General features: G+C 41.6%; 1 protein-coding gene across 1 annotated transcript in view; it reads right to left on the bottom strand.

Annotated features, from left to right (window-relative positions):
• TINAG (tubulointerstitial nephritis antigen) overlaps positions 1-25,933 on the bottom strand; it is a 190,446-nt gene that overhangs the window by 100,812 nt on the left and 63,701 nt on the right. The window contains exon 5 of the mRNA XM_073626681.1: positions 7,049-7,172. Within this exon, the coding sequence (XP_073482782.1) occupies positions 7,049-7,172 (124 nt within the window). The remainder of the gene's footprint in view (positions 1-7,048; positions 7,173-25,933) is intronic.

The raw sequence follows: 25,933 nt of genomic DNA, 5'->3' as shown, positions 1-25,933 counted from the left end.
ATGACTCTTGACAGCTAATAAGTATAATCTATATAGAAGTGCATGGCTATAATTATATTCCTTTTTAAGTTGTTTTTATGCATTTATTAAATTGTAAGTGTCTTTTGTATTGTTAAATTATTGTTTTTTTGTAAAAGCTGGCCAGCTGTGTGGGTGGGGAGACCCTACTAATGGTGGGATGGCCAATATTGTGCAAACATGTGGGAAAATATAGCAAGAAATAGGATTTTTTACTTCCGTAGACTCCATAGTAAACAAGAAAGTATGGGCAGCAATGAGCGGGTGAAACTGGTCCACGAGGAAGGAGAGAAATAACCCTTAAACATAATAATAGGTACACAGACTAGGAATGTAGTCAGTGGGGTGAGAACGGAATTGTTCCCGACTACGGGCTATTGAACCCAAGCCGGACCACATAGGCGGTAATGGATGTACGCCGCCAACACTCGAAATGGCGGATTCATTGCTTCCGGGGCTGGGACATAAGCTAACTAACACACCGGAGTGTAATGATAGGATCCAACAGTATAAGTATAGTGCAGTACATAATCTCAGCAGCTTCCTGATGACGCAATCAACATTTGCGAAATGCATAGAGGCTGCTGGGAGATTTTGACGTCACTTCCTGCCTAGTGAGAGGGAGGCTTGGAACACAGGCAACGTGATAGCGAGGCTTAGAACACACGCAGCATAGGAAATAAACAGGGGAACGCACACACCAGTATTCCGGACCCTGCATACACGGCTGAAACAGCTTGGTGCCGGCTTATGGGCACAGAAATATGTGAGTGAAATAGTCTTTTTATACCTTTTTAATAAATAAGTTTAGACATACTATACCACGATGGCCATTTATTTTCCATTAGAACTGGTAGTCTGAAGAGTGTGCAGATTGATCCATTGTGTGGAGTGGTTATCCAACTAATAAACCAAAGGCACACATTCACCTATTTCTGTTGAGTGGCCAATCTATAAGTGGTGGTGGAATCACAAAAGGGTGATACTTAGTTGCACAATTAAGAGATGAATCCAAAGGAACTGGCTAATCACTCACTGAGACGACTTATTTGGGACTTATCAGCTACTGGGAATCACTCACTGCACTGAGTGCAGTGAACTTTTTACTAAAAATATATTGAATGGTTATTTATGTTACAACAGCAGTTTCCTAATTTATTTATATATATATATATATATATATATATATATATATATATATATATATATATATATATATATTGGTGTTTTCTACACATGTTCATGTTGATATTGCATGTATGGGTTTGAACCCTATGGTTTAGGATACGTTCTTTCATATGTTTTTTTATATGTTTTTTCATGTGGGCACATGAGCACGTATAATTTATATTTTTTAAAGGGTACAATTCATAGTGTTTGACACTGAATAAATAGTTATTCACATAGGGCACAGTTAGGACAATTTAATAAATACACTGTCAAGGTCCATGGTAACAGATAAATAGTGGTGGTACACAAAAGTTATTTAAATAGTTGGCGCAGTACTTAAACATATCTCTCTGTCTCTGTCTCTGTCATCATTCACTCTTCAAAAGGGCGGTATTCCAGTAACTAAAAACAATTAGGGTAAGTATACTTTGAGTGCTGGTGGGCATATTGACTGGTATCAGCATATTTAGCAACACTCTTGCAACACCAAGGACACCACACATTTATTTCATTAAATTGATTCATAATATATAATTCTAAAATTGTGGAACAATTTCTGAAATGTGATACACAGTGGGAAAATATTAAAGTGCTTAAAGCCTCATCATGGTGAGTTTGCACTTGGGTGAGATATTCTCCTTCTTTATCTTCCCATTGGCCTGGAAAAGGACTGGGAAATCTTATGCCGCGTACACACGGTCGGACTTTTCGTCTACAAAAGTCCGACAGCCTGTCCGACAGACTTCCGACGTACCTTCGGCGGACTTGCGGCAGACTTTCTTACGAACGGACTTGCCTACACACGACCACACAAAAGTCCGACGGATTCGTACGTGATGACGTACACCGGACTAAAATAAGGAAGTTCATAGCCAGTAGCCAATAGCTGCCCTAGCATGGGTTTTTGTCCGTCGGACTAGCACACAGACGAGCGGATTTCGGGTCCGTCGTACTTACGACGTAAAGATTTGAAGCATGTTTCAAATCTAAAGTCCGTCGGATTTGAGGCTAAAAAAGTCCGTTGAAAGTCCGGAGAAGCCCACACACGATTGGATTACCAGCCAGCTTTAGTCCGTCAGCGTCCGTTGGACTTTTGTAGACGAAAAGTCCGACCGTGTGTACGCGGCATTAGTGTGTGTTATCACATAGTTGACTTGAGGGGAGGTAATGTCACTGGCAGTGATGGTACATTTATTTAGCATAGTGTTAGTGTGCAAACCCTCTTTAACTGTGCTCATGCCATCAAATAGGATGTGTTTGGAAAAAAGATTTTGATTTTTTTTTCCAATTATTTACCGCTAAAAATAAAAAGATAAAAATTTCTATCTTTTGACTTTTCTACCCTTTAAGACTCTAACTGCTGGTATTATATACTCAAATAAACTCATTATCAACAGGTACCGGGAAAATGGGATGTAAAATAAATGTATATTTCTATTTATGTTTTAACTAAGACCAATCATATTTAATGAAGAAAATATAATTTAATACTATTAATTAGGGACATTTAAACAGCTTGAAATGTTTATGAAATATACATCACTCGGAAAATAAAGTTTTGCAGCTTTGCACTAACAGTTGCTGTGCCATGCAGCTTAGCCCTTTGAAAAAAAATCAGTGAATAAAATGCTGCCTCAAGGTGTAGCTGCATGGCAATCTGTATTGACACAACACATTATCCTGGAGGTGTTGCCAAGGATGTGTGAGACAGACAAATGCACTCCTAAGTGATCAGCTGAGATTTATGATATATCTTTGACATCTTTATGTTTCTGAGTAGTTATTGGATGTTTAATAAATTTTAATGTTTTTATAGTAATACACTATGGGGGTTATTTACAAAAGGCAAATCCACTTTGCACTGCAAGTGCACTTGGAAGTGCAGTGGCTATAAATCTAAGGGGTAGATCTGAAATGAGTGGAAGCTCTGCTGATTTTATCATCCAATCATGTGCAAGCTAAATTGCTGTTTTTTATTTTTCTCACTTGAACCCCCTCGGATCTACAGCGACTTTACTTCCAAGTGCACTTGCAGTGCAGAGTGGATTTTCCTTTAGTAAATAACCCCCCATGTGAGTTCCCTTTTCTTTGCACAATATCTGAGGAACGACTGGATTATAATTCTCAGTGTATGGGGAGACTCTTCCAAAGGAGTGGTGCATTCTGAGCGATTTATGCCGAGCATTTACAGTATCTCGCAAAAGTTAGTATACCCCTCACCTTTTTGTAAATATTTTATTATATCTTTTCATATGTGACAACACTGAAGAAATTACACTTTGCTACAATGTAAAGAAATGAGTGTACAGCTTGTATAACAGTGTAAATTTGCTGTACCCTCAAAATAACTCAAAACACAGCCATTAATGTCCAAACCGCTGACAACAAAAGTGAGTACACCCCTAAGTGAAAATGTCTAAATTGGGCCCAATTAGCCATTTTCCCTCCCAGTGTCATGTGACTCGTTAGTGTTACAAGGTCTCAGGTGTGAATGGGGAGCAGGTGTGTTAAATTTGGTGTTAATGCTCTCACTCTCTCATACTGGTCACTGGAAGTTCAACATGGCACCTCATGACAAAGAACTCTCTGAGGATCTGAAAAAAAAAGAATTGTTGCTTTACATAAAGATAGCCTAGGCTATAAGAAAATTGTCAAGACCCTGAAACTAAGCAGCAGCATGGTGGCCAAGATCATACAGTGGTTTAACAGAACAGGTTCCACTCAGAACAGGCCTCAATAAGTTGAATGCACGTGCTCGGCATCATATCCAGAGGTTGGCTCTGCATTGCTGCAGAGGTTAAAGGGGTGGGGGGGGTCAGACTATCAGTGCTCAGACCATACGCTGCACACTACATCAAATTGGTCTGCATGGCTGTCGTCCCAGAAGGAAGCCTCTTCGAAAGATGATGCACAAGAAAGCCTGCAAACAGTTTGCTGAAGACAAGCAGACTAAGGACATGGATTACTGGAACCATGTCCTGTGGTCTGATGAGACCAAGTTAAACTTATTTGGTTCAGATGGTGTCAAGCGTGCAACCAGGTGAGGAGTACAAAGACAAGTGTGCCTTGCCTACAGTCAAGCATTGTGGTGGGAGTATAAAGCTCTAACTTAATAGCTATATAGTGATAATAGTGCAATATATAAAGATTACAATAAAATAAAACATGCAATATTGCTAATGAATATAATAAAGTGACAATGTGCATTCATGTGATATTTATCTGTATGCTTTAAAACCAAAAGTCCATAGGATCATAGCAAGCAATTGATCCAAAATATAAAAAATGAAATTGCTTCAATGTGCTGTGCTGAGTTCAAAAAGATGACAATCTATAAGTTCTAAAAAAAAAATCCATGCGATTCGGTAAATGCTGTGAAAATAATCCAATAGCAAAGTGCTGTATTCTCACTCAGGTGCTCCCCCCTAGGTATTGGATGCTCATCTTAGAGCATGTGACCTTGCTGTTAGGCTTGGTCAATACACGCATTAGAACCACTTCCGGGTTAAGCAGTATATCTGGAATCCTGGATTGGTTCCCAATTAGCCAGGCGCATCAGTGTGCCACTCTATATAAAGCGTGATTGAGTGTGAGAAATCAGCCGATAAGGGGATGGTGTGCTAATCGTTCCCAGCAGATCACCTGCCAAAGGTTACATCCTGTCCCCTTCCCCAACGTGTGTCGATACAAGGGGTTTCTGTATCTTCCTCAGTGGTCATGGTCTGGGGCTGCATGAGTGCTGTCAGCACTGGGGAAGCTACAATTCATTGAGGGAACCATGAATGCCAACATGTACTGTGACATACTGAAGCAGAGCATGATCCCCTCCCTTCAGAGATGGGCCGCAGGGCAGTATTCCAACATGATAATGACCCCAAACACACCTCCAAGATGACCACTGCCTTGCTAAAGAAGCTGAGGGTAAAGGTGATGGACTGGCTAAGCATGTCTCCAGACCTAAACCCTATTAAGCATCTGTGGGGCATCCTCAAACGGAAGGTAGAGGAGCGCAAGGTCTCTAACATCCACCAGCTCCAGTGCCAATCTGTGAAGCTCTGGTGAACTCCATGCCCAAGAGTGTTAAGGCAGTGCTGGAAAATAATGGTGGCTACACAAAATATTGACACTTTGGGCCAAATTTGTACATTTTCGCTTAGGGGTGTACTCACTTTTGTTGTCAGCAGTTTAGATGTTAATGGCTGGGTGTTGAGTTATTTTGCAAATTTACACTGTTAAGGCTCTTTTACACGGACGTGTCCGTGTACGGAGCCCGCTCTGCTCAGCGGGGATCGCTCCGTCGATCCCCGCTGAGCAGGCAGATGACAGGTCCGTCTCTGCACACTGTGCAGCGATGGACCAGTCAGAGTGCCGCTCTCCCCTATGGGGGATCGGATGAAGATGGACCGTGGGGTCCGTCGTCACCCGATCTGATCCGCAGACGGATGGAAAAGTAGGTTTTTCCTCCGTCACACTTTTTCGGATCGGAGCGGGTCTGATGTCAGCAGACATGTCACCGCTGACATCCGACGCGCCATAGAGGTCTATGGAGTGTCCGTTCAGGTCCACCTAAAAAACTGACAGGCAGACCTGAACGGATCGTCCGTGTGAAAGAGGCCTTATACAAGATGCAAACTCACTACTTTACATTGTAGCAAAGTGTCATTTCTTCAGTGTTGTCATATGAAAAGATATAATAAAATATTTACAAAAATGTGAGGGGTGTACTCACTTTTGTGAGATACTGTATATATAAGGCATAACCACGTAGTGAGTGAGACTCTTATAGGGTGAGCACTTGGAGTGGGATAATCACATCATCTTTCGTGCACGATTGGAACACAGCTATTTGCAGTTATATCGTGTGGGACTTTTGCATGTACATTTTAATGAACTTTAACACTTCATGCTTTGAATTTCTATCATTGTTTTAGAGCCTTCTGGAATCTATTAACATTGATTTGATTTCATGAGAGAGATATATTTCTTATAAAGGAGGCAGCAGGAATGTTTTCCCTATTATAGATTATTTGTTAAAAAAACATATTTAGCAATATTTATTATTGTTTGAGTTATAGGATTTAGGTTAATCGATTAAAAGATTTATTGGCAGGTATCTGATAGGAAAGAGGTCATTCTCCATGAGCAACTAAGGGTCTTAGGTCTATGGCACACTATCAATTCTCTTGGTGGAGACAATTCACCAACATCTACCCATCTCACCTGTTGTGGGTATTACTCGCTCAATGGCCAAACCAGCAAGATGTTGCGCTGTCATTCCTCCCTAATTGGCAACTAAAATCCCACAGCATTTCACATACAGTAAGGAGAAAATGTTTAATTGATTGGTTCTTACAGGCACACATTAAACTACCATTCTTGCTTTGACTGAAAAAAAAAAAAAATTAATTGTGAAAATTTAAACTTTTTTATTTATGATAGAACTGAAAGGTGTTAGAGCCTCTGTCAAGTTTATATTGTTGTCTGTGTACCTGCTGGGGGGCTTCATCTTCTCTATTTGTCCTTGTGATTGGGAGAGAAATTGATGGCAAATCTATAAGTTTACAAATTTCACCGGGGCAGGAATAGAGGGAAAATCTTCCAATGGGGACACTAAATCTGGTAATAATTATCTAAGAAGAATTTTCATCTCATTTCCTTTTTTGTGTCCAGGACAGAAAGTGAACAGAAATATTTCCAACCGACAAAACAAAAAAACTGGCATGTGTTTTAACCATTTTTTACTATATGTAAAGGAAAAAAGATGCCTTTGGATATACTCTAAGAGCTGAGAATTAAATTCTTACAATTTATTTACTTTTGCAATAAATAATATAATGTAATAAAGTGTATTATATATTACTTGCTGTTGAAAATGCCCAGGATGCTGCACAATTCTTTTGATCTAAAGGCCTGTGAATATACTGAGGCCATTTATATGAAGAAACAAAATACAATGGAAATTCCTCATCCAACGGCACTCGAACCTAAAATAAAACAGTCAGCTGTTTAGAAATGAAGGTTATTATAAAGAAACATGATTGATTGCAAATCAGCAATAATAGTCATGTATTGCTGTCTTTAACCACTTCAATACCAGGCACTTTCCCCCCTTCCTGCCCAGGTTAATTTTTAACTTTCAGTGCTGTCGCACTTTGAATGACAATTGTGCAGTCATGTAACTCTGTACCCAAACTCAATTTTTAACATTTTCTTCCCACAAATACAGCTTTCTTTTGGTGGTATTTGATCACCTCTGTGGTTTTTAATTTTTGCGCTATAAACATAAAAAGACCGATAATTAAAATAAAAATAAAAATTATGGGCACTGATAGGCAGCACTGATTGGGGGCACTGATAGGCAGCACTGATGGGCACTTATAGGTGGCACTGGATATGCAGCACTGATGAGGAGCTACTGACAGGCATTACTGAATGGCACTGATTGGCACTTTTTTGGGCACTCATTGGCACTGTTGTGGGCACTGACAGGCGTTTATTATGGGGACAGACTGGAAAGTGTTGGGCACTGATTGGCAGCTGATGGGCACCATTTTATGGGAGCTGTGCTGATAATCAATGTGCTGATTATCAGCACAGACCCCTCCCTCTGACAGGGAGAGCCGCCGATCGGATCTCCCCGTCAGTGTGAACCGAGGAAAGCCATGTACCAGCACTTCCTGGTTCACGCGATCATCAGCTGTGATTGGTCACAGCTGATCATGTGGTAAGAAGCCTCTGTCAGAGGCTCGATACCATGATCAGAGTTGCGGTGTGTCAGACTGACACACAGCACCTCTGAACGCCGCATGCCGACTATGTTATCCTGATCATGTCATATGACGTCCGGTCAGGATATCACAACCACTTTGCCACTAGGGATGAGTTTCGCGTTCGAGTCGAACCCATGTTCGACTCGAACATCGGCTGTCCGATCGTTCGCCGAATTGCAAACGTTATGGGGCGTTCGCGCCAAATTTGCGTGGCATGTCACGGCCCATAATTCACTGCGGCATCGCAGTGCATTGCTGGCTGATGATTGGCCAAGCATGCACTATGACCCGCATGCTTGGCCAATCACAGCGCTGTCAGTAGAGAGAGCTGTAATTGGCCAAAGCCAGGGTGGCTTTGGCCAATTGTGGCTCAGGGGGTTTAGAACACGCCCTAAACTATATAAGGCCTCCTGCACGGCGGCCCTGTGTAGTGTGTTCCAGCATGCTTAGATAGACGGAGAGAGTGTCATTTCATTTGAGTTAGCTAGATTAGGCAGGACAGTCAGCGAGTTAGCTGCACTTACAGTGTATTGTGTATATATATGCATCCCAGGTGTTGTATATATATATATATATATATATATATATATATATATATATATATATATATATATATATATATACACTGTGTTCGGTTTAGCTAGATCCGTTCCTGTTATCTTCCTACTGACAGGCAGGCTTGTCTTGTTACAGTATTTACAGCTACCTGAAGAAAATTGCTGGTGTTCTTTTGATCCTATTATTACCACAGTCAGGCAGCTAGACTATTTACATTTAGTGTAGTGAGTCCTCCTCACAGTGTTCAGTTAAAGCTACAAGTCAGTTTAGTGTGACCTCTGCACAGTGTTCAGCTAAAGCTACAAGTTAGGGTAGTGCGTCCTCCTCACAGTGTTCAGCTAAAGCTACAATTTGGTGTACTGTGTCCTCCTCACAGTGTTCAGCTAAAACTACAAGTTAGTGTAGTGCGACCTCTGCACAGTGTTCAGCTAAAGCTACAAGTTAGTGTAGTGCGTCCTCCTCACAGTGTTCAGTTAAAACTACAAGTTAGTGTAGTGCGACCTCTGCACAGTGTTCAGCTAAAGCTACAAGTTAGTGTAGTACGTCCTCCTCACAGTGTTCAGCTAAAACTACAAGTTAGTGTAGTGCAACCTCTGCACAGTGATCAGCTAAAACTACAAGTTAATGTAGTGCGTCCTCTGAACAGTGTTCAGCTAAAGCTACAAGTTAGTTTAGTGTGACCTCTGCATAGTGTTCAGCAAAACTACAAGTTAGGGTAGTGCATCCTCCTCACAGTGTTCAGCTAAAGCTACAAGTTAGTTTAGTGTGACCTCTGCACAGTGTTCAGCTAAAGCTACAAGTTAGGGTAGTGCATCCTCCTCACAGTGTTCAGCTAAAGCTACAAGTTAGGGTAGTGTGTCCTCCTCACAGTGTTCAGCTGAAGCTACAAGTTGGTGTAGTGCACCCTCCTCACAGTGTTCAGCTACAACTACAAGTTAGTGTAGTGCGACCTCTGCACAGTGTTCAGCTAAAGCTACAAGTTAGTGTAGTGCGTCCTCCTCACAGTGTTCAGCTAAAACTACAAGTTAGTGTAGTGCGACCTCTGCACAGTGTTCAGCTAAAGCTACAAGTTAGGGTAATGCATCCTCTGAACAGTGTTCAGCTAAAGCTACAAGTTAGTGTAGTGCGTCCTCCTCACAGTGATCAGCTAAAACTACAAGTTAGTGTAGTGCGAGCTCTGCACAGTGTTCAGCTAAAGCTACCTGTAGAAGGTTGGTGGTGTTTTCCTGATCCTATCACTACCGCAGGCAGCTAAATAAGCTACAAGTTAGTTTTTTGCGAGCTCTGCACAGTGTTCACCTAAAGCTACCTGTAGAAGGTTGGTGGTGTTTTCCTGATCCTATCACTACCACAGGCAGCTAAATAAGCTACAAGATAGTTTTTTGCGAGCTCTGCACAGTGTTCACCTAAAGCTACCTCTCGAAGGTTGGTGGTGTTTTCCTGATCCTATCACTACCGCAGGCAGCTAAATAAGCTACAAGTTAGTTTTTTGGGAGCTCTGCACAGTGTTCACCTAAAGCTATCTGTAGAAGGTTGGTGGTGTTTTCCTGATCCTATCACTACCGCAGGCAGCTAAATAAGCTACAAGTTAGTTTTTTGCGAGCTCTGCACAGTGTTCACCTAAAGCTACCTGTAGAAGGTTGGTGGTGTTTTCCTGATCCTATCACTACCACAGGCAGCTAAATAAGCTACAAGATAGTTTTTTGCGAGCTCTGCACAGTGTTCACCTAAAGCTACCTCTCGAAGGTTGGTGGTGTTTTCCTGATCCTATCACTACCGCAGGCAGCTAAATAAGCTACAAGTTAGTTTTTTGGGAGCTCTGCACAGTGTTCACCTAAAGCTATCTGTAGAAGGTTGGTGGTGTTTTCCTGATCCTATCACTACCGCAGGCAGCTAAATAAGCTACAAGTTAGTTTTTTGCAAGCTCTGCACAGTGTTCACCTAAAGCTACCTGTCGAAGGTTGGTGGTGTTTTCCTGATCCTATCACTACCGCAGGCAGCTAAATAAGCTACAAGTTAGTTTTTTGCGAGCTCTGCACAGTGTTCACCTAAAGCTACCTGTCGAAGGTTGGTGGTGTTTTCCTGATCCTATCACTACCGCAGGCAGCTAAATAAGCTACAAGTTAGTTTTTTGCGAGCTCTGCACAGTGTTCAGCTAAAGATACCTGTAGAAGGTTGGTGGTGTTCTCATAGTACAGGCAGGCAGTTGATTTTGCTAGCTGCAGTATCAGTATATATATATATATATATATATATATATATATATATATTCCAGCTTAGTGCAGCTACAGGCCATTAGTATGTCTGGAAGCCCAACAAGGAGAGGCAGACAGTCACAAGCCAATAAAAGAGGGCAAGCAGGCTCTGTATCTAGAGGCAACAGTTCTGGTCGTGGAGATGGTGCATCCTCATCAGCACATAGCCGTGGGACACGCTTGGCCTTTTTTTCGGCAGCTGGCCATGTTGAGCCTCAACATGCGGAAGACTTGGTCGAGTGGATGACTGTAATGGAAATTTGTAAGTTCTGTATATAATTGTATTGTATTTTGTATGTATTGCACACTGCCCTCACTGTGCAACAGCACTAATAATGTTCTCAGTAAATGTTTACATTCTTTCGAGTCCTGATTAGAATAAGCCTGCCTATGTAACGCCCCTTGTTACGATAAACCTACAATTGTAATATTAATGTGATACCTACGTAATCATGTGCATAAAAACCTTCAATTGCGTCATAATAAAGCAGAACAGTAATTTGGAAAGATGCTGAGCGTATCTTTTGTGTCTGTTCCCTACTGCAGTAGTTATTATTAATTTGGAACCACTAATCAATATGAGGATAGGAGTTGCCTATCATCAATTTAACCGAGTCAGCATGGCGAGCTTTGCCTTAGGAGGGGATTCCAGGTGACCCTGAGTATCCGAAACGAGGAGCTTGAGACGATCCGGGAATTTCTGATAATCAGCCGGCTGAGGTAAGCCTTTTGCTTACATTTGAGTTATCAGACTTCCTTGATCGGTAAGGCATTTTCGGGACAAAGGGTACCTATTTTACTCCCCTTAATCGAACTGTATTGATTGGTGGTTATATGTTATGTTGTCCCTGTCTACTGTCCATCGGAGTGTTATAGATAAGAAAGGGAAGAATAGTGCTGTTCACAGGTATATGTAGTACATCTGCTAGATAAAGTAGTTTAGAGGCAAGAGGGTATAGGCACAAGTAGAGAAGAGTGAAGACTGGCCAGTCATTATGGGCATTGAATTAAGTAAGGGAATGAAGGGTAAGAGACCCTCAAAAATGCCCAGCGCAAGAGGAGCGCTATATATGAACCAAAGGTGCGGTTCTGCCTATACTGAGCCCCTAGATTAATGGTTAGAGTGGACATGGATCCACAATGGGTAACTGGGTTACCAAAGTCCACAGGGACTAAGAATCATGCAGAGTAAACAGCTAGAGAAACAGCTATCTATGTGAGCAGGATGGATCAAGGGTGACATTAACACTAGACAGAAAGGGACATTTTCATGTTAAGTTGTGGGATGAATTTGGAGTCAGGCACTATAACTATTAGAGTTAAAACAGAATACTTTATATGTTGTCAGAGAGGGAAGATTGGATGAGCACTCTGGCTGCCCGTCTGATCATAGAAGCTAGATATAAAAGATATCTGAACAAAATAAAGAAAGTAGAATTTAGACAGGAAAATATTAATGAGAGTTAAAAGAAAGTGAGAGAATGATATGCATGTGTTGTGCACAAATGGGAAAAATGTAAGCGATTTTAGAGAGATATTGGTGTATGTGTGTGCGAATGCTGGGACCTTTAGTTCTATCCCTTGTGTGTGTCATGTACGCAGATGTGACCCCCTCCTTTGTGCTCTCCTGAAAGAAATGTGGCTGGGATGAGAGGTTAGTGATAAGCTGGAAGGACATCATGCCAATTCCATTTTTTTAGACAAAACATTTATAACAAAATGTGCCGGGTTAACAAATCTAATGGTAAACAATGTGATCACAATTATTTTGAATCTTTTTTCCAAACATGGTAAAATGAAGGTTACATTTAACCGTGTATTACACAAATTGAATATCCTTTGATAGTGGAAACAGTGCATTTAAAAAAGGGAAATTAAGTAAAATTAAGTAGTAATGAGTATTAATTTCTAATATGAGTTTAACAATTTTATTAATAATATAGATATATTGAAACTGGTTTAGACAACCTTTGGTTGGAAATGAAATCCAGGTTATTGGGGAAATTTGTAATGAATGAGATTAGTTTAGATTAAGATAACAATTTTGTAATTTTACATTTATACAATAAGCCCTTATTGAGAGAAAAAAAAGATTAAGATGAGGTTGTTATTTTGAATAAAGCTGCCATAATATTTAACAAAGCCAAGATGGATGGAATACATAAGAAGTTCTTCTATAAAAATGAAACTTTAAGGTTTTTGATAATAACTTGATGTGTGGTCCATGATGTGAGAGTAATATTAAATAAAATGTAAATATAACAGACCCATCACATCAAGTCCACACACCCTGTTAGGATAGATGCCGCCTGCAGCCAGTTGTTTTATAGTTTTTGATGCTTTCTGGTCCATCATACAGATTCTTGGTCCTTTTGTTTTTATTTATTTTTATTTTTGAAATCCAAAGCAGAATGTGTGGATTGTGAAATGATGTGCCCCTTTTCTTGTAAGTGCAGTGGTATAAGCAGAAGAATAGTTTGGATTTATGGGCATCTCTCCATGACCGCAGGGTATTGTTATCATTTATTATAATATTGCCAGGAAGAAGTTGTCTTTTGAAACATGAAACTGGAGTTCTTACACAAACAGTGTGATAGAACACAAGCCATTGTAATATATTTATGCAAGCTGGACCCAGTAATGAAGGGTTCACCCCGATATATCAGAGCTGCAGTTTTTATGCAAAGGTGCTATTAGACAAAGTTAGATATTGTTTTGGTCAAACATTTAATTTTTAATGGTCCGACATTCTGTGCAGCAAATATACAGATAACTAAATGTTTGTCTAATGAAAGGTTTAAAATATGCGTTTGTTTATGTACAAATCTAACAATGAAAAATGCGTACATTTGAATCCAGCCACCTTATTGCCTCTATTGGAGGAGGCTGGAGACAAAGGAACCACATGTGTTAAATTGATGGTGTAGGAATCAGCTGCTGTGAGCCCAGTGCAGGACACACTCCCTGAAGACCCAGATATTACATTTTTTGTAGATTTGAGTATGTAGTTTATCACCCAGGATACTCTGTATTCAAAGTCATTGGATCCTTTTTCCCCAGCTCAAGAAGCAGAGCTCCATGTTTTAGCAAAGCCTGTGAGCTATAAAAAGAGTGTATATTTATATAGATAGTCGAGATATAGAGAGCTTTTGATTCCATTTGAAGGGCCAGAAGTTTGTTTTTACTTCGGCAGGTAAACCAACCAAGCATGCCAAGTTAATTTGATTGGCTGTTTTCAGCCTTCCAGGTTCTTGCTGAGGTAGCCATATTAACTTTCACACATGGAAGCAGACCAGGTGACTAAGGATGCTGCATTTACAGCCCCGGACACTTGATGGGTCTGTGCAACTCACAGATTCCACCGTAGTTCTGGCCCAGTATAGCTGGGATTAATAATTCAACTTTAAGGACCCCAGAACGAGAAGAACAAGTGGTCCACAGGGGGCAACTTCTTATGAAACAGGACTTTGGAAAAGGTGATCATTTATGTCTGCCAGCCACCATTTTCCCTCCAGCTTGACACATGGACCGTGTCATCAGTCACAAGAAGTTATGGCTGCCTTAGTAAATGAGCGTGGGATAGAGCCAGGGTTCACCACAGTTGTTTTTATAACACACCACTTCTTGTTTTACCTGTTACCAAAAGTGTTACCAAAAGCTGAACATCCCTCCCAGAGATTACATAAAAGATATATCCAGATGCCCAAGTTAGAATCTTACGAGTATGCATTTTGTCTGTATGGACAAAGTGTTATCAGAAATAGTTTGTAAGTACAGAGTGCCAGAAAGTACAGAGAGTAACAGAGGAAATCATTTTTTATAGGAGAGTCCTTAATAGAAGTTTTGAGGTTTTATTTTTACACCCCTTACTGTCTACAATGTAGCGGACAAAGTAGAGTAAGAAACCAGAAAACTTTTGCCTGAATGTTTTCTTATATTTTATCAAGCCCCTAAGGGGGATGTTGGACTCTCTCCCTATGGGATTTGGTTTGGGAGTGTGTTACTCACTTGCTTATATTTTGTCTCAGCAGCTGAAGTCCTTCATTCGGATCTCACAGAGAATGTTGCTGATCTTTTAAGGTTTTTTGACAAACTCATTTATGTGTTTTCTCCCCAATTCCAGATCCTAAAAGTTTGGAAGGATCTAAAACTAAAGCCAGGTGACTTGTGGATTGTTAAGAGACATTTATATATAAGGAAAAGTTTGGAGACTCAATACAGCATCTATTTCATGTACAGTTTTTGCAAAACGTGAAGAAAAAGTCACCTGGATCCACACCAGACACTGCAAAAATGACTAAATTAAAGAAATCTCTGTGATTTGTTTCCCTCTTGTGATCACAGTCTAGGGTACTTTTTTATTCAATTACTTTAATTGTAAGGGATATATATATATATATATATTTGAAAAGTAGTTCAGCCAAGTTGAAGTCATATTTGTCTTTTGTACGTCTTCCATTTTATGTAGAATTGTCTGTGTTTACAAATGCTGATAAGTCAGCATTCCAACAATTAAGCTAGAAGGCCATTCTGGCCACAGGAGTGTACAGCCAGTACTCTGTAAATATGTCTTATCAATCATTTGTTTTTCACAATGAAAAGTCATTTTGGTAATGAAAAAGTTGCTCAGCTATTATTTTCTCCACAATGGAGTTTTTGCTTCTTTGGCCAGGACTACCTCCACCTAAGCGCGTGGAGGTTCCAGGTTAAAGGTGATAGCAGGTATGGTTAGTGATCAAAATATTGATCAAAAGAGGGGAGACTGTAATGGAAATTTGTAAGTTCTGTATATAATTGTATTGTATTTTGTATGTATTGCACACTGCCCTCACTGTGCAACAGCACTAATAATGTTTTCAGTAAATGTTTACATTCTTTCGAGTCCTGATTAGAATAAGCCTGCCTATGTAACGCCCCTTGTTACGATAAACCTACAATTGTAATATTAATGTGATACCTACGTAATCATGTGCATAAAAACCTTCAATTGCGTCATAATAAAGCAGAACAGTAATTTGGAAAGATGCTGAGCGTATCTTTTGTGTCTGTTCCCTACTGCAGTAGTTATTATTAATTTGGAACCACTAATCAATATGAGGATAGGAGTTGCCTATCATCAATTTAACCGAGTCAATGACCAAGCCGTCCTCATCCTCCTCATCCTCTCTCACCCATGCTCAGGGTACTTTGTCTGGCAAAGCAGCTGCCAATGCAGCCTCTTCCCTCGGCTCAATGGCATCAGTGATTCCTTCCCTAGCCCCACCATGTCCTCCTGAGGAGTCCCTCGAACTGTTTGACCACAGTGTTGGGTACATGCTCCAGGAGGATGCCCAGCGTTTAGAAGGCTCTGATGATGATACTGAGCTAGATGAAGGCAGTAACGTGAGCACGGACAGAGGAGGTGCCCATGAAAGAAAGCAATCTGACAGTCATGCTCCCCCTGCTGCAGCATACTGCCAAGTTTGCTCCAGTGATGAGGAGGGAGGGGATGATGAGGTCACTGACTCAACATGGGTACCTGATAGGAGAGAGGAGGAGGAGGAGGTACTTCACCAACGAGGCAGGATGCCCTCCAGGGGCCAGCCTAAGGGCAGCACCCTGACTGCATCACAACCCAAAGCTCCGCATGTGCAGGGCGATGCAGTCTCTGCGCGTTATTCCAAAAGTTCTTTGGTGTGGGCCTTTTTTGAGACGAGTGCATCAGATCGCACCGCTGCTATTTGCAATATATGTCTCAAGCGTATCTCGCGTGGCCAAAACATCCCCCGCTTGGGCACCACATGCTTGACCAGACATATGTTGACCCGCCATGCAGTTCGTTGGCAAGTGTATCTAAAAGACCCACACCAAAGAACAAAGAGGACCTCTCCTTGCTCCTCATCAGCTGAGATCTCCAACCCCACTATACCTTCAGTCCTCTCTGAGCCCTGCACTGAGAGGAATGAAGGTGTAGAATTAGGTGTGTCACAGCCAAGTACTTGTGGGCAATCTGCTTTCGGTACACCAACGTCAGATTGTACCAGGCAAATTTCCCTGCCCCAGCTGCTGCACCACCAAAAGAAGTTCGCTCCCAGCCATCCACATGCCCAGCGATTAAATGCTAGCTTGGCAAAATTGCTAGCACTTCAACTGCTGCCTTTACTGTTGGTAGACTCTTCCCCCTTCTGTGAGTTTGTGGAATGTGCGGTTCCTCAGTGGCAGGTACCCAAATGCCACTTTTTTTCTCACGGAAGGCGATTCCGGCTCTCTACCGGCATGTGGAAGGCAATGTCCATGCCTCGCTGGACAGGGCGGTCAGTGGTAAGGTGCATATTACTGCTGACTCAAGGTCCAGCAGGCATGGACAGGGACGTTACCTAAGTTTCACCGCACATTGGGTGACTCTGCTGGCAGCTGGGAAGGATGCAGGACAAGGTGCAGTAGTGTTGGAGGTTGTTCCGCCACCACGCCTCCAAAATGCCACTACTAATGATTGTGACACACCTCTCTCCTCCACCCCCTCCTCTTCTTCTTCCTCCATGGCCTCTTCCTGTGCTTTGTCCTTGGAACCAGCGGTGCTCCGTAGCCGTTCAAGGGGCTACGCAAGTATGCAGGCCAAAAGATGCCATGCGGTGCTTGAGCTGGTGTGCTTGGGGGACAGGAGCCACAGGAATGGTGGTTTGCGACAATGGCACCGACCTCCTCTCTGCCCTCCGACAGGGACAAATGACCCATGTGCCCTGTTTGGCTCACGTCCTTAACTTGGTGGTGCAGCGGTTCTTGGGCAGGTACCCGGGCTTACAGGATGTCCTGAGGCAGGCCAGGAAAGTCTGTGTGCATTTCTGCCGGTCATATAATGCCAGTGCTCGGCTGGTAGACCTCCAAAAGGAGTTTAACCTGCCCAAGAACTGCCTAATCTGTGACATGCCCACCAGGTGGAACTCAATGTTGGCCATGCTGCAGCGGCTGCACATGCAGCAGAGGGCCATCAATGAGTACCTGTGCGACTATGGCACCAGGACAGGGTCAGAGGAGCTTGTTTTTTTTCCCACGCCAGTGGGCCATGATCAGGGATGCATGCACTGTCCTGTCACCATTTGAGGAGGCCATGAGGATGGTGAGCAGTGACAGTGCATGCATCAGTGACACTGTCCCCCTTGTTCACCTGTTGGAGCACACGCTACGCGGAATAATGGACAGGGCACTTGAGGCAGAACAGAGGCAGGAAGAGGAGGACTTCCTTAGCTCTCAAGGCCCCCTTTATCCAGACAGTGTTCAGTCCCAAGAAACACATGGACTTGTACGTGGCAGGGAGGAGGTGGCTGCGGACCATGTCGTCCTTAGTGACCCAGAGGACTCCGGACCGAATGCCTCAGCAAACCTACGCTGCATGGTCTCCCTGATCCTGCAAAGCCTGCGTAAGGATCCTCGTATTCTTGGTATCAAGGAGAAGGATCAATACTGGCTGGCAACCCTCCTTGATCCACTTTACAAGGGTAAGGTTGCGGACCTTATCTTGCCATCGCAGAGGGAGCAGAGAATGAAACATCTTCGGGAGGCCTTGCAGAAAGGTCTGTGCAACGCGTTCCCAGAGACTGAGAGGTTACAAACTCCTGTTTCTGGACAACGTGTTGCGGAGGCTTCGGTCAGTCAAAGAAGGAGCGGTGGAGAAGGTGGCTGTCTGACCGATGCGTTCAGACAATTTTTTAGTCCGCAGCCCCAAGGTATGATCGGTTCCAGCAACCATCGCCAGCGTCTGTTTTACATGGTGCAGGTATACCTAGGGGCTAGATCTGACTTGGACACCTTTCCCACCAAAAAATACTCTGGGTTACTGGGTCTTGAGGATGGATCACTGGCCAGAGCTTGCACAGTATGCAATTGAGCTACTGGCCTGTCCTGCGTCCAGCGTTCTTTCGGAACGCACATTCAGTGCTGCTGGAGGCTTTGTAACCGATCACAGGGTGCGTCTGTCCACCGACTCGGTCGATCGATTGACCTTCATAAAAATGAATCAGTCTTGGATCACCACCAACTACCAAGCACCTGATGCTGATGTAGCCGAATAATTTTTTTTGAAATCTCAGATCTCTTCAAAGACTGCCTATGCTGATGCTGAGTGACTATCCTGAGTAGTTATACTCTTCCTCCTCAATGATCACGCTGATAGCTTGTAAGAACAATTTTGGTTCTGGGCGCTGCCACCAGTGCCTAAGGCCCAATTTTTCAGCCCCTGTTTAACAGGGGCGTGTAATTACAATTTTTAATGCAATACTTTGCAGCAGGGCTCGTTCCTGCGTTCCAACTAGAGTATCTGTGAGGGGTTGCAGTGTTGTGGCACCAGCACCAGTGTCTAAGGCCCAATTTTTCAGCCCCTGTTCAACAGGGGCATGTAATTACAATTCTTATTCTAATATTTCACAGCAGGGCCCGTTTCTGCGCCCACCAAGAGCGAGTGAGGACTTACAGTGTTGTGGCACCAGCACCACCACCAAAGGCCCAATTTTTCTGCTCCTGTTGGGAATGTAATTACAATTCTTGATCTAATATTTCACAGCAGGGCCCTGTGAGAGCTTACAGTGTTGTGGCCACATCAACACCTAAGGCCCAAATTTCTGCTGAGTATATAATGTAGGCCCCTACTTTCAAACATCCAACTTACAAACGACTCCTACTTGCAAACAGAAGAAGACAACAGGAAGTGAGATGAAATCTACCCCTAGGAAGGGAAATTTTCTCCTGTAAGAGTTAATATGGGAAAAACATTTCTCCTTTCCACTGATGCTTTATCACCAATCCTTGTTTCACAAAAAAAAAACTTTCAAAAAACATTTGTCATTGTGACAAAAGGTGAGGTGAAATCTTCTGAAGAGCAGCACAGGCAGCAAAACAAATGTCACAGGGGTGATAACCCTTTCCTATGTGTTGGAGCTAAACACGTTAAAAATGTACCAGTTCAAAATTACAAACAAATTCTACTTAACAACAAACCTACAGTCCCTATTTGTTTGCACCGCCTGTGTACTGCTGTTCAGAGTACAGAGCCTGAAGCTGGAACACTTCGGATTGTTTTCAATTCCATCCCAGCTACTCCCATCCACCAGCAGGGAACATGTTCTGGGCATTATTCTTTAACGCAGATTCAGGTGTGCAAATATTCTCTCCACGGCCTGTTACGGTTGTAAGACAGGATGGCGGTGATCAAAGCTCGCTTGGTCAGAGGCAGGGTGTCAGCGCACCCCCAGCTCCTGCTTTTCCTACATTCCTGCAGGCAAGATCAGCATTCCCTTAGTCCACTGGTCATGTCAAGCCTTTTGGTTTAATATGTCTGAGCCAAGTATGTTGCTTGTCAGGGGCTGTTTTGGAATCTCCCATTCCCAGTCTTCAGACAGCCCCTGCTGGAGGATTTTCAGGCCTGCACGTGGGCCTCATCACTATCTTGTCGGAGTCTTTCGTATGTAGTATCTTGGCTTCAGCAGACAGTCATGCTGTAATTGTCAATTAAGTTACTGGAGGCAGTAATTTCCAAGGGGTGCTTGGTCTGGTTCTTCACCTTCATCCCAAAGGCAGTGGGTCGGCCCACCAGGGTTGTCCAGTGACAAGTTTCCGATATCATTTGTTACATTTTGCCTGCCCTCTTTCCTGCGGAAATATTTTAATTGAAGTACATGTCCAGATTTGACGGTTCAGCACTTTCTACAGTTGGTGATGGGGGGTGGGGGGGGGGTATTGGCTATCCAAGCTTATATCACCAATGCTTGAAGCTACTTCCAGACCTGCCTGCTGGTAGGGCAAGGTAAATGGTGCTGATGTTGTTTCACCACTGGGCTTACTCTTGGATCAAAAGCAGTTCTTGCTTGGACACCTTTGCCAAGCACTCTATTGGATGTTGGGTACCTGCAGGGGGTCAGGGGTTAATTCAATTAGTTAATTCCTGCCACACGGAGTCCCCAGGGATCTGTAGTCTCTCTCAGGGTGTGTGCTGAGCCATTGTCCCCTTGACGGCCCACAAACAGACGGCCCTCTGGGCCAAATGTCATCATTATTCTGGGTTCCAGAATAATGTCCTCTTCTAGGCATACTGACCAGTTAGGCCAAGGCACACCTTCTTGGTAGTTAGGGTATCGCATTTCCAAGTGAAGTATATATACATATATACTGTGTATATGTGTGTATATATACAGTGTATATATATATATATATATATATATATATATATATATATATATATTTTTTTTTTTTTTTTTACTTTTATGAATCCCTGTTAGTTGTCTGGCAAAACATATTTTCATTTATATTTTAATCACAGCAGCTGTCTCAATAGCCATGCTTTTATGTATAACTTCTTTACATCATTATGCTGCCAATTGGCCAAAGCTTTTCCAGCGTGTCTTAATAGATGAGAGAAACAACAGGAGCTTTAGCAATATTATAGTTTATGCATGCGGGAGTTGTCAGAATTTGCATATGGCTCAAACTCATTTTGTTACATAATACCTCTTGCAGAAATAACTGTTATAGCAAAACATAAACTTTCATATACAATTAGGTACACCTTTATACCTCCGCATTTTGAACCAGTAGCATTTTAGCCTACATTTTTAAGTTCATTTTAGACAATATGTTTTTTTATTTTGATTATATAATAACACAAAGATCAGTCCAATGAAATATAGCAGCGCTAGCGTTGGATGGTAATTAGTGTCCAACTCCACATTCAGCATATGAAGATATGACAATTGATTCTTAATAGGTGATCCTAGATAATAGTGAGTAAGTGCAATCGTCAGATCAAGAGGGTATTGTATGATGAACTCCAAATGGGATCATAAAATACAAGAAAACACTCACATCGCGTAATCCCGTTTTATTGAAACAAATCCCAAAATATAAAGCATCCTCCTTCCAATATATGTACAATGTAAACAGTCAATAAAGCATGGTAAAAGGGTTTGAGTGTATTCACCGTTCCGCTGTCCCTCATTCGCTCGTGCAATCTACACGCCGTTCGCAAAGACTTCCTTGTCAGGATCAGCTGCTGGTGGAACTCACTCGTCACTTCCGGTTAAGCCATGGTTCCGGTAAGTTTAACCCCCTGTTGGGTGAAGACTGGGAGTCAGTGTAGGGTGCACTTACTGACTATCCTCTAGGATCACCTATTAAGAATCAATTGTCATATCTTCATATGCTTAATGTGGAGTTGGACACTAATTACCATCCAACACTAGCGCTGTTATAACATTGGACTGCTATATTTCATTGGACTGATCTTTGTGTTATTATATAATCATTTTTATTATACATTTTAAACAGCTGCTGTTATTTAGAATTCCCTGCTGTTTAACATCAGGTGAATGTATCTATTTTTTATGATATACAATTGTTTGTGTCAATCATTCAGCTGACTCGGGAAGGGTAATAGCTATTTGGCGCTGAGCGGTGTACTCTGGGCCGTAATTTGTACATCTTTTTATTATGTTTTTTGTTTTGTTCTGTTTTTTGCATGGGTAAAAAACATGTATAATACAACACAGCAATAGAAAAGCAACATTTACTTTTCATTCTTTTTTAAAATACCTGTTTATGTTTAAAAAATATGCATTATTAGTTCAAAATTGAAATGGTCCTAAAGTGATATGACATATAAATGCTGTCAAGTGCACTTTTAGAGAAATGATACAGCTTTCTTGAATTCATATGCGCATAAATCTTTGAGGTACAGCAAAATAAATATTTATTTTGTATCTTACAGCTATTTATTTTGTTAAAATAGTTTTCTTTTTTTTTGTTATTCTTGTTTATTTTTGGATCTTGGCTGCACAAATGATGCAAACTGATGCAAAAACATTCCTCTTTAAAAGCCTTAACAAATACAATTTTCTAAAGCAAGACAAGCATTTTAGTTAGAGTTACAATTCTTATTTTCGTTATTTTATTAAGGTAACTTCACTGGTGAAAGCATCTGCAATTCATGTACCACACCATGCATTTAAGAGGCTTTTCTATTGAAAATATTGAACTAAAAATTTATGTAGAACATGCTGGAAAAGAACAAGCTGTGTTCACAAAAAAAAAAGTACAGCCAAGAAACAAAATCTATTGAAACAGAGGGGTCCACGTACAATGCAGGGTTAATAGCTTGACATTGCACATGTTGATGCTGAAGGACAACCCACAACCCAAAGCACTGGAATTGATTTACTGAAATTGGAGAGTGCAAAATTGGGTGTAGCTGTGCGTAGAAACCAATCAGCTTTCAGTTTTTTTTTTTTTGTGAAGGCTTAATTGAATAAGCTAAAGTTAGAAGCTGATTGGCTACCATGCATAGCTGCACCAGATTTTGCACTTCTTAGTTTTCGTAATCTTGCCCACTGAAAAGAAAAGAGAACAGTGCTGGAGCAGGCCAGAGCAGGAGTAAGGCTAGGTTCATACTAGTCCACACTGTTCGTTTCGGTTGTGGGAAGTGCATTAATTCTTGCACTCACAACCACCCACGGGTGCGGGAACCACATGGTCATTTTTAAAAAGGTGCATGCACCTTTTTTCTGTAGTTTCATGTGGTACAGCACACTAGTACGAACAAGCTTTAGGCAAGTAATGCAGCCTTCTAATCTTCCGCAAGACATAACAAGCATTTAACCCTTGCAGTGTGGCTGTGGGGCACTGCAAGGGTTTTTCTTCTTCCAATTCAAAGTTTGGGATTTAACTCTCTTTGGTATTTCATGTACATGTAATTCCTCCAATTGGAAGAACATGATTTTTTTGATTGTTAACAAAACTGTTGAAATCATGATCCATACTGAAAATATTTTACAAAGCCAAAAGGCAAGGAGGATGCAAACTGAGCCAGGGAAACAAAAACATAAATATCTTAAAGCAAGAAATGCGTACAATCACTCACACACATTCCAAATATGTTATATTCTTACTAAATCTTTCTTGTACAAAAGTATATCGAAAAAATCTTAACCTCATTATATTAATACTAACATCTAATGTCAACCACTTGCCACCAAATCACATACCCGATACGTCATTTAACTTCAAGTGGTTGTACCCGGATGATGCAGCTGCAGGCATCACCCTGGTACCATTTTTAAAGCCGACGGCTTGCTCTCTTGTAATAGCAATTGGTGTGGCTAACTAGCTACTCACTTGCTATTACAAGCAGCAGGAGTGGACTATCCCCCCTCTGGCTGCCTTCCGTGGCTCTCCCATTCCACTGGGCGACCCAAGCTACTAGCCAGCATGTCTTCCGGCTAGTAGGAGACCCATACAAAGCCACAATCGGTTTTGATTGGGTCTCCACTATGGTGACCCAGAAGCGATGACATGACATCACTTCCGGTCTACCTGGATTTTTTGAAAATCAAAAGCATTCAAAAATTTTGATTTTTCAAGTTCAAAGGAGGAATTTGGGGTTTTATTGACCCCAGATCCCTCCATAAAGATTACCTGTCACATGCTTATTGCTGTCACAAGGATGTTTACATTCCTTGTGACAGCAATGAAAGTGATGAAAAAATTGCAAAGCAACAGTGTAAAAAAAATAAAAAAATAAAATGAATTAAAAAAAATTAAAGCGCCCCCCATGCTAGCACGCAAAGGGGAACATGTGTGTCAGTCACACATGCAGGCAAACAGCAATCGTCCTATACATATGAGGTATTGCTGCAAATGTCGGATCATGGGCAGTAACTCTAGCACTAGACCTCTTCTGCAAATCTAAAGTGGTAACCTGTAAAGGCTTTTAAATCATTGATGGATAGTAAAATTTATGATGTTTGTTACCGTTGTGCGGTTGTGCGCAAATTTAAAATATGACATGTTTGGTATTTATTTACTCAGTATGACATATTTTATATTTTACAAAAATTTGGGTTATGTATCATGTTTCTTTTGCATTCAAGTTTAAAAAAGTTTATTTTTTCCCAAAAATTGTTTTTGAAAAACCGCTGCGCAAATACTGTGTGACATAAAAAAATTGCAAAATACACCAATTTATTCTCTAGGGCCTCTGCTTTAAAAAAAATAAATAATGTTGGGGGTTCTAAATAATGTTCTAGCAAAAAAAAAACAGATGTTCACACGTAAACAAAAAGTGCCAGCAAATTCCTGGTCAAAATTGGTTAAAATCACAAACCAAACTACTATCACACTGATGTAAAGAGATATTATGTGCTCATGTAGATAATTAGGGATGAGCCCGATGTTTGAGTCGAACGTAAGTTCGACTCGAACATCAGGTGTTCGCCTGTTCGCCGAATAGCAAACAATTTGGGGTGTTCGCAGCAGATTCGAAAGCCATGGAACACCCTTTAAAAGTCTATGGGAGAAATCAAAAGTGCTAATTTTAAAGGCTTATATGCAAGGTACTGTCATAAAAAGTGTTTGGGGACCTGGGTCCTGCCCCAGGGGACATGTATCAATGCAAAAAAAAGTTTTAAAGACGGCCATTTTTTCGGGAGCAGTGACTTTAATAATGCTTAAAGTGAAACAATAAAAGTGAAATATTCCCTTAAATTTCGTACCTGGGGGGTGTCTCTAGTATCTTAAAACAAAATAAGTGCAGCGCAAATTAAGAAAATAAATAAATGCAGAGTCCAATAAGTGTATAAAGATATAATCAATCAGAAGTCCAAAGGATCCAATCTGAAACACACTTCTTCTGAGAGCACACAGGTTAATCTCTTTCCAACCGATGTAGTGAGTGAATCATAGCAATAAATGAGATTGCGCTTACCAGATTCGGTGAACCCCTTAATTACAGGGGGTCAGAGAGAGCACAGATAACCCAATGGCACACTGCTGGGCTGGTTGTCATCTGCTGGATACACTCATCCAAAGATCGGGAGGATCCGTCATACACCGGGAAATCCGTGATATACTGGCAAGATGATCGGCAGTAATTTCCCAGAAAGAAATGATAATAAAGGAATCTAAGAGTGATCCGTAAATAAATGCTTCCAAGGTTTATTCAAAATCAATGATAATGATGATGATAAAAGCGCTTTACAGTGGCAAAGTTTAAAAAAGTAAAAGCAGGCTAGCTCAAATAGAGACAAGCTGTCCGCGTCCGAACAGCTGTCAGCAGGAGATGGCTGCGGGTGACGTCAGTACGCGGACCCCCGTACGCGGTGTTACGTCACTGAGGACTTCGTCAGCGAGGGTGGATGGAGTACG

This window comes from Aquarana catesbeiana, linkage group LG04 (assembly GCF_042186555.1).
Source record: "Aquarana catesbeiana isolate 2022-GZ linkage group LG04, ASM4218655v1, whole genome shotgun sequence".
Taxonomy (NCBI): Eukaryota; Metazoa; Chordata; class Amphibia; order Anura; family Ranidae; genus Aquarana; species Aquarana catesbeiana.
Note: the sequence above shows the minus strand (reverse complement) of the source record. Positions and strands in the feature narration are given on the sequence as shown.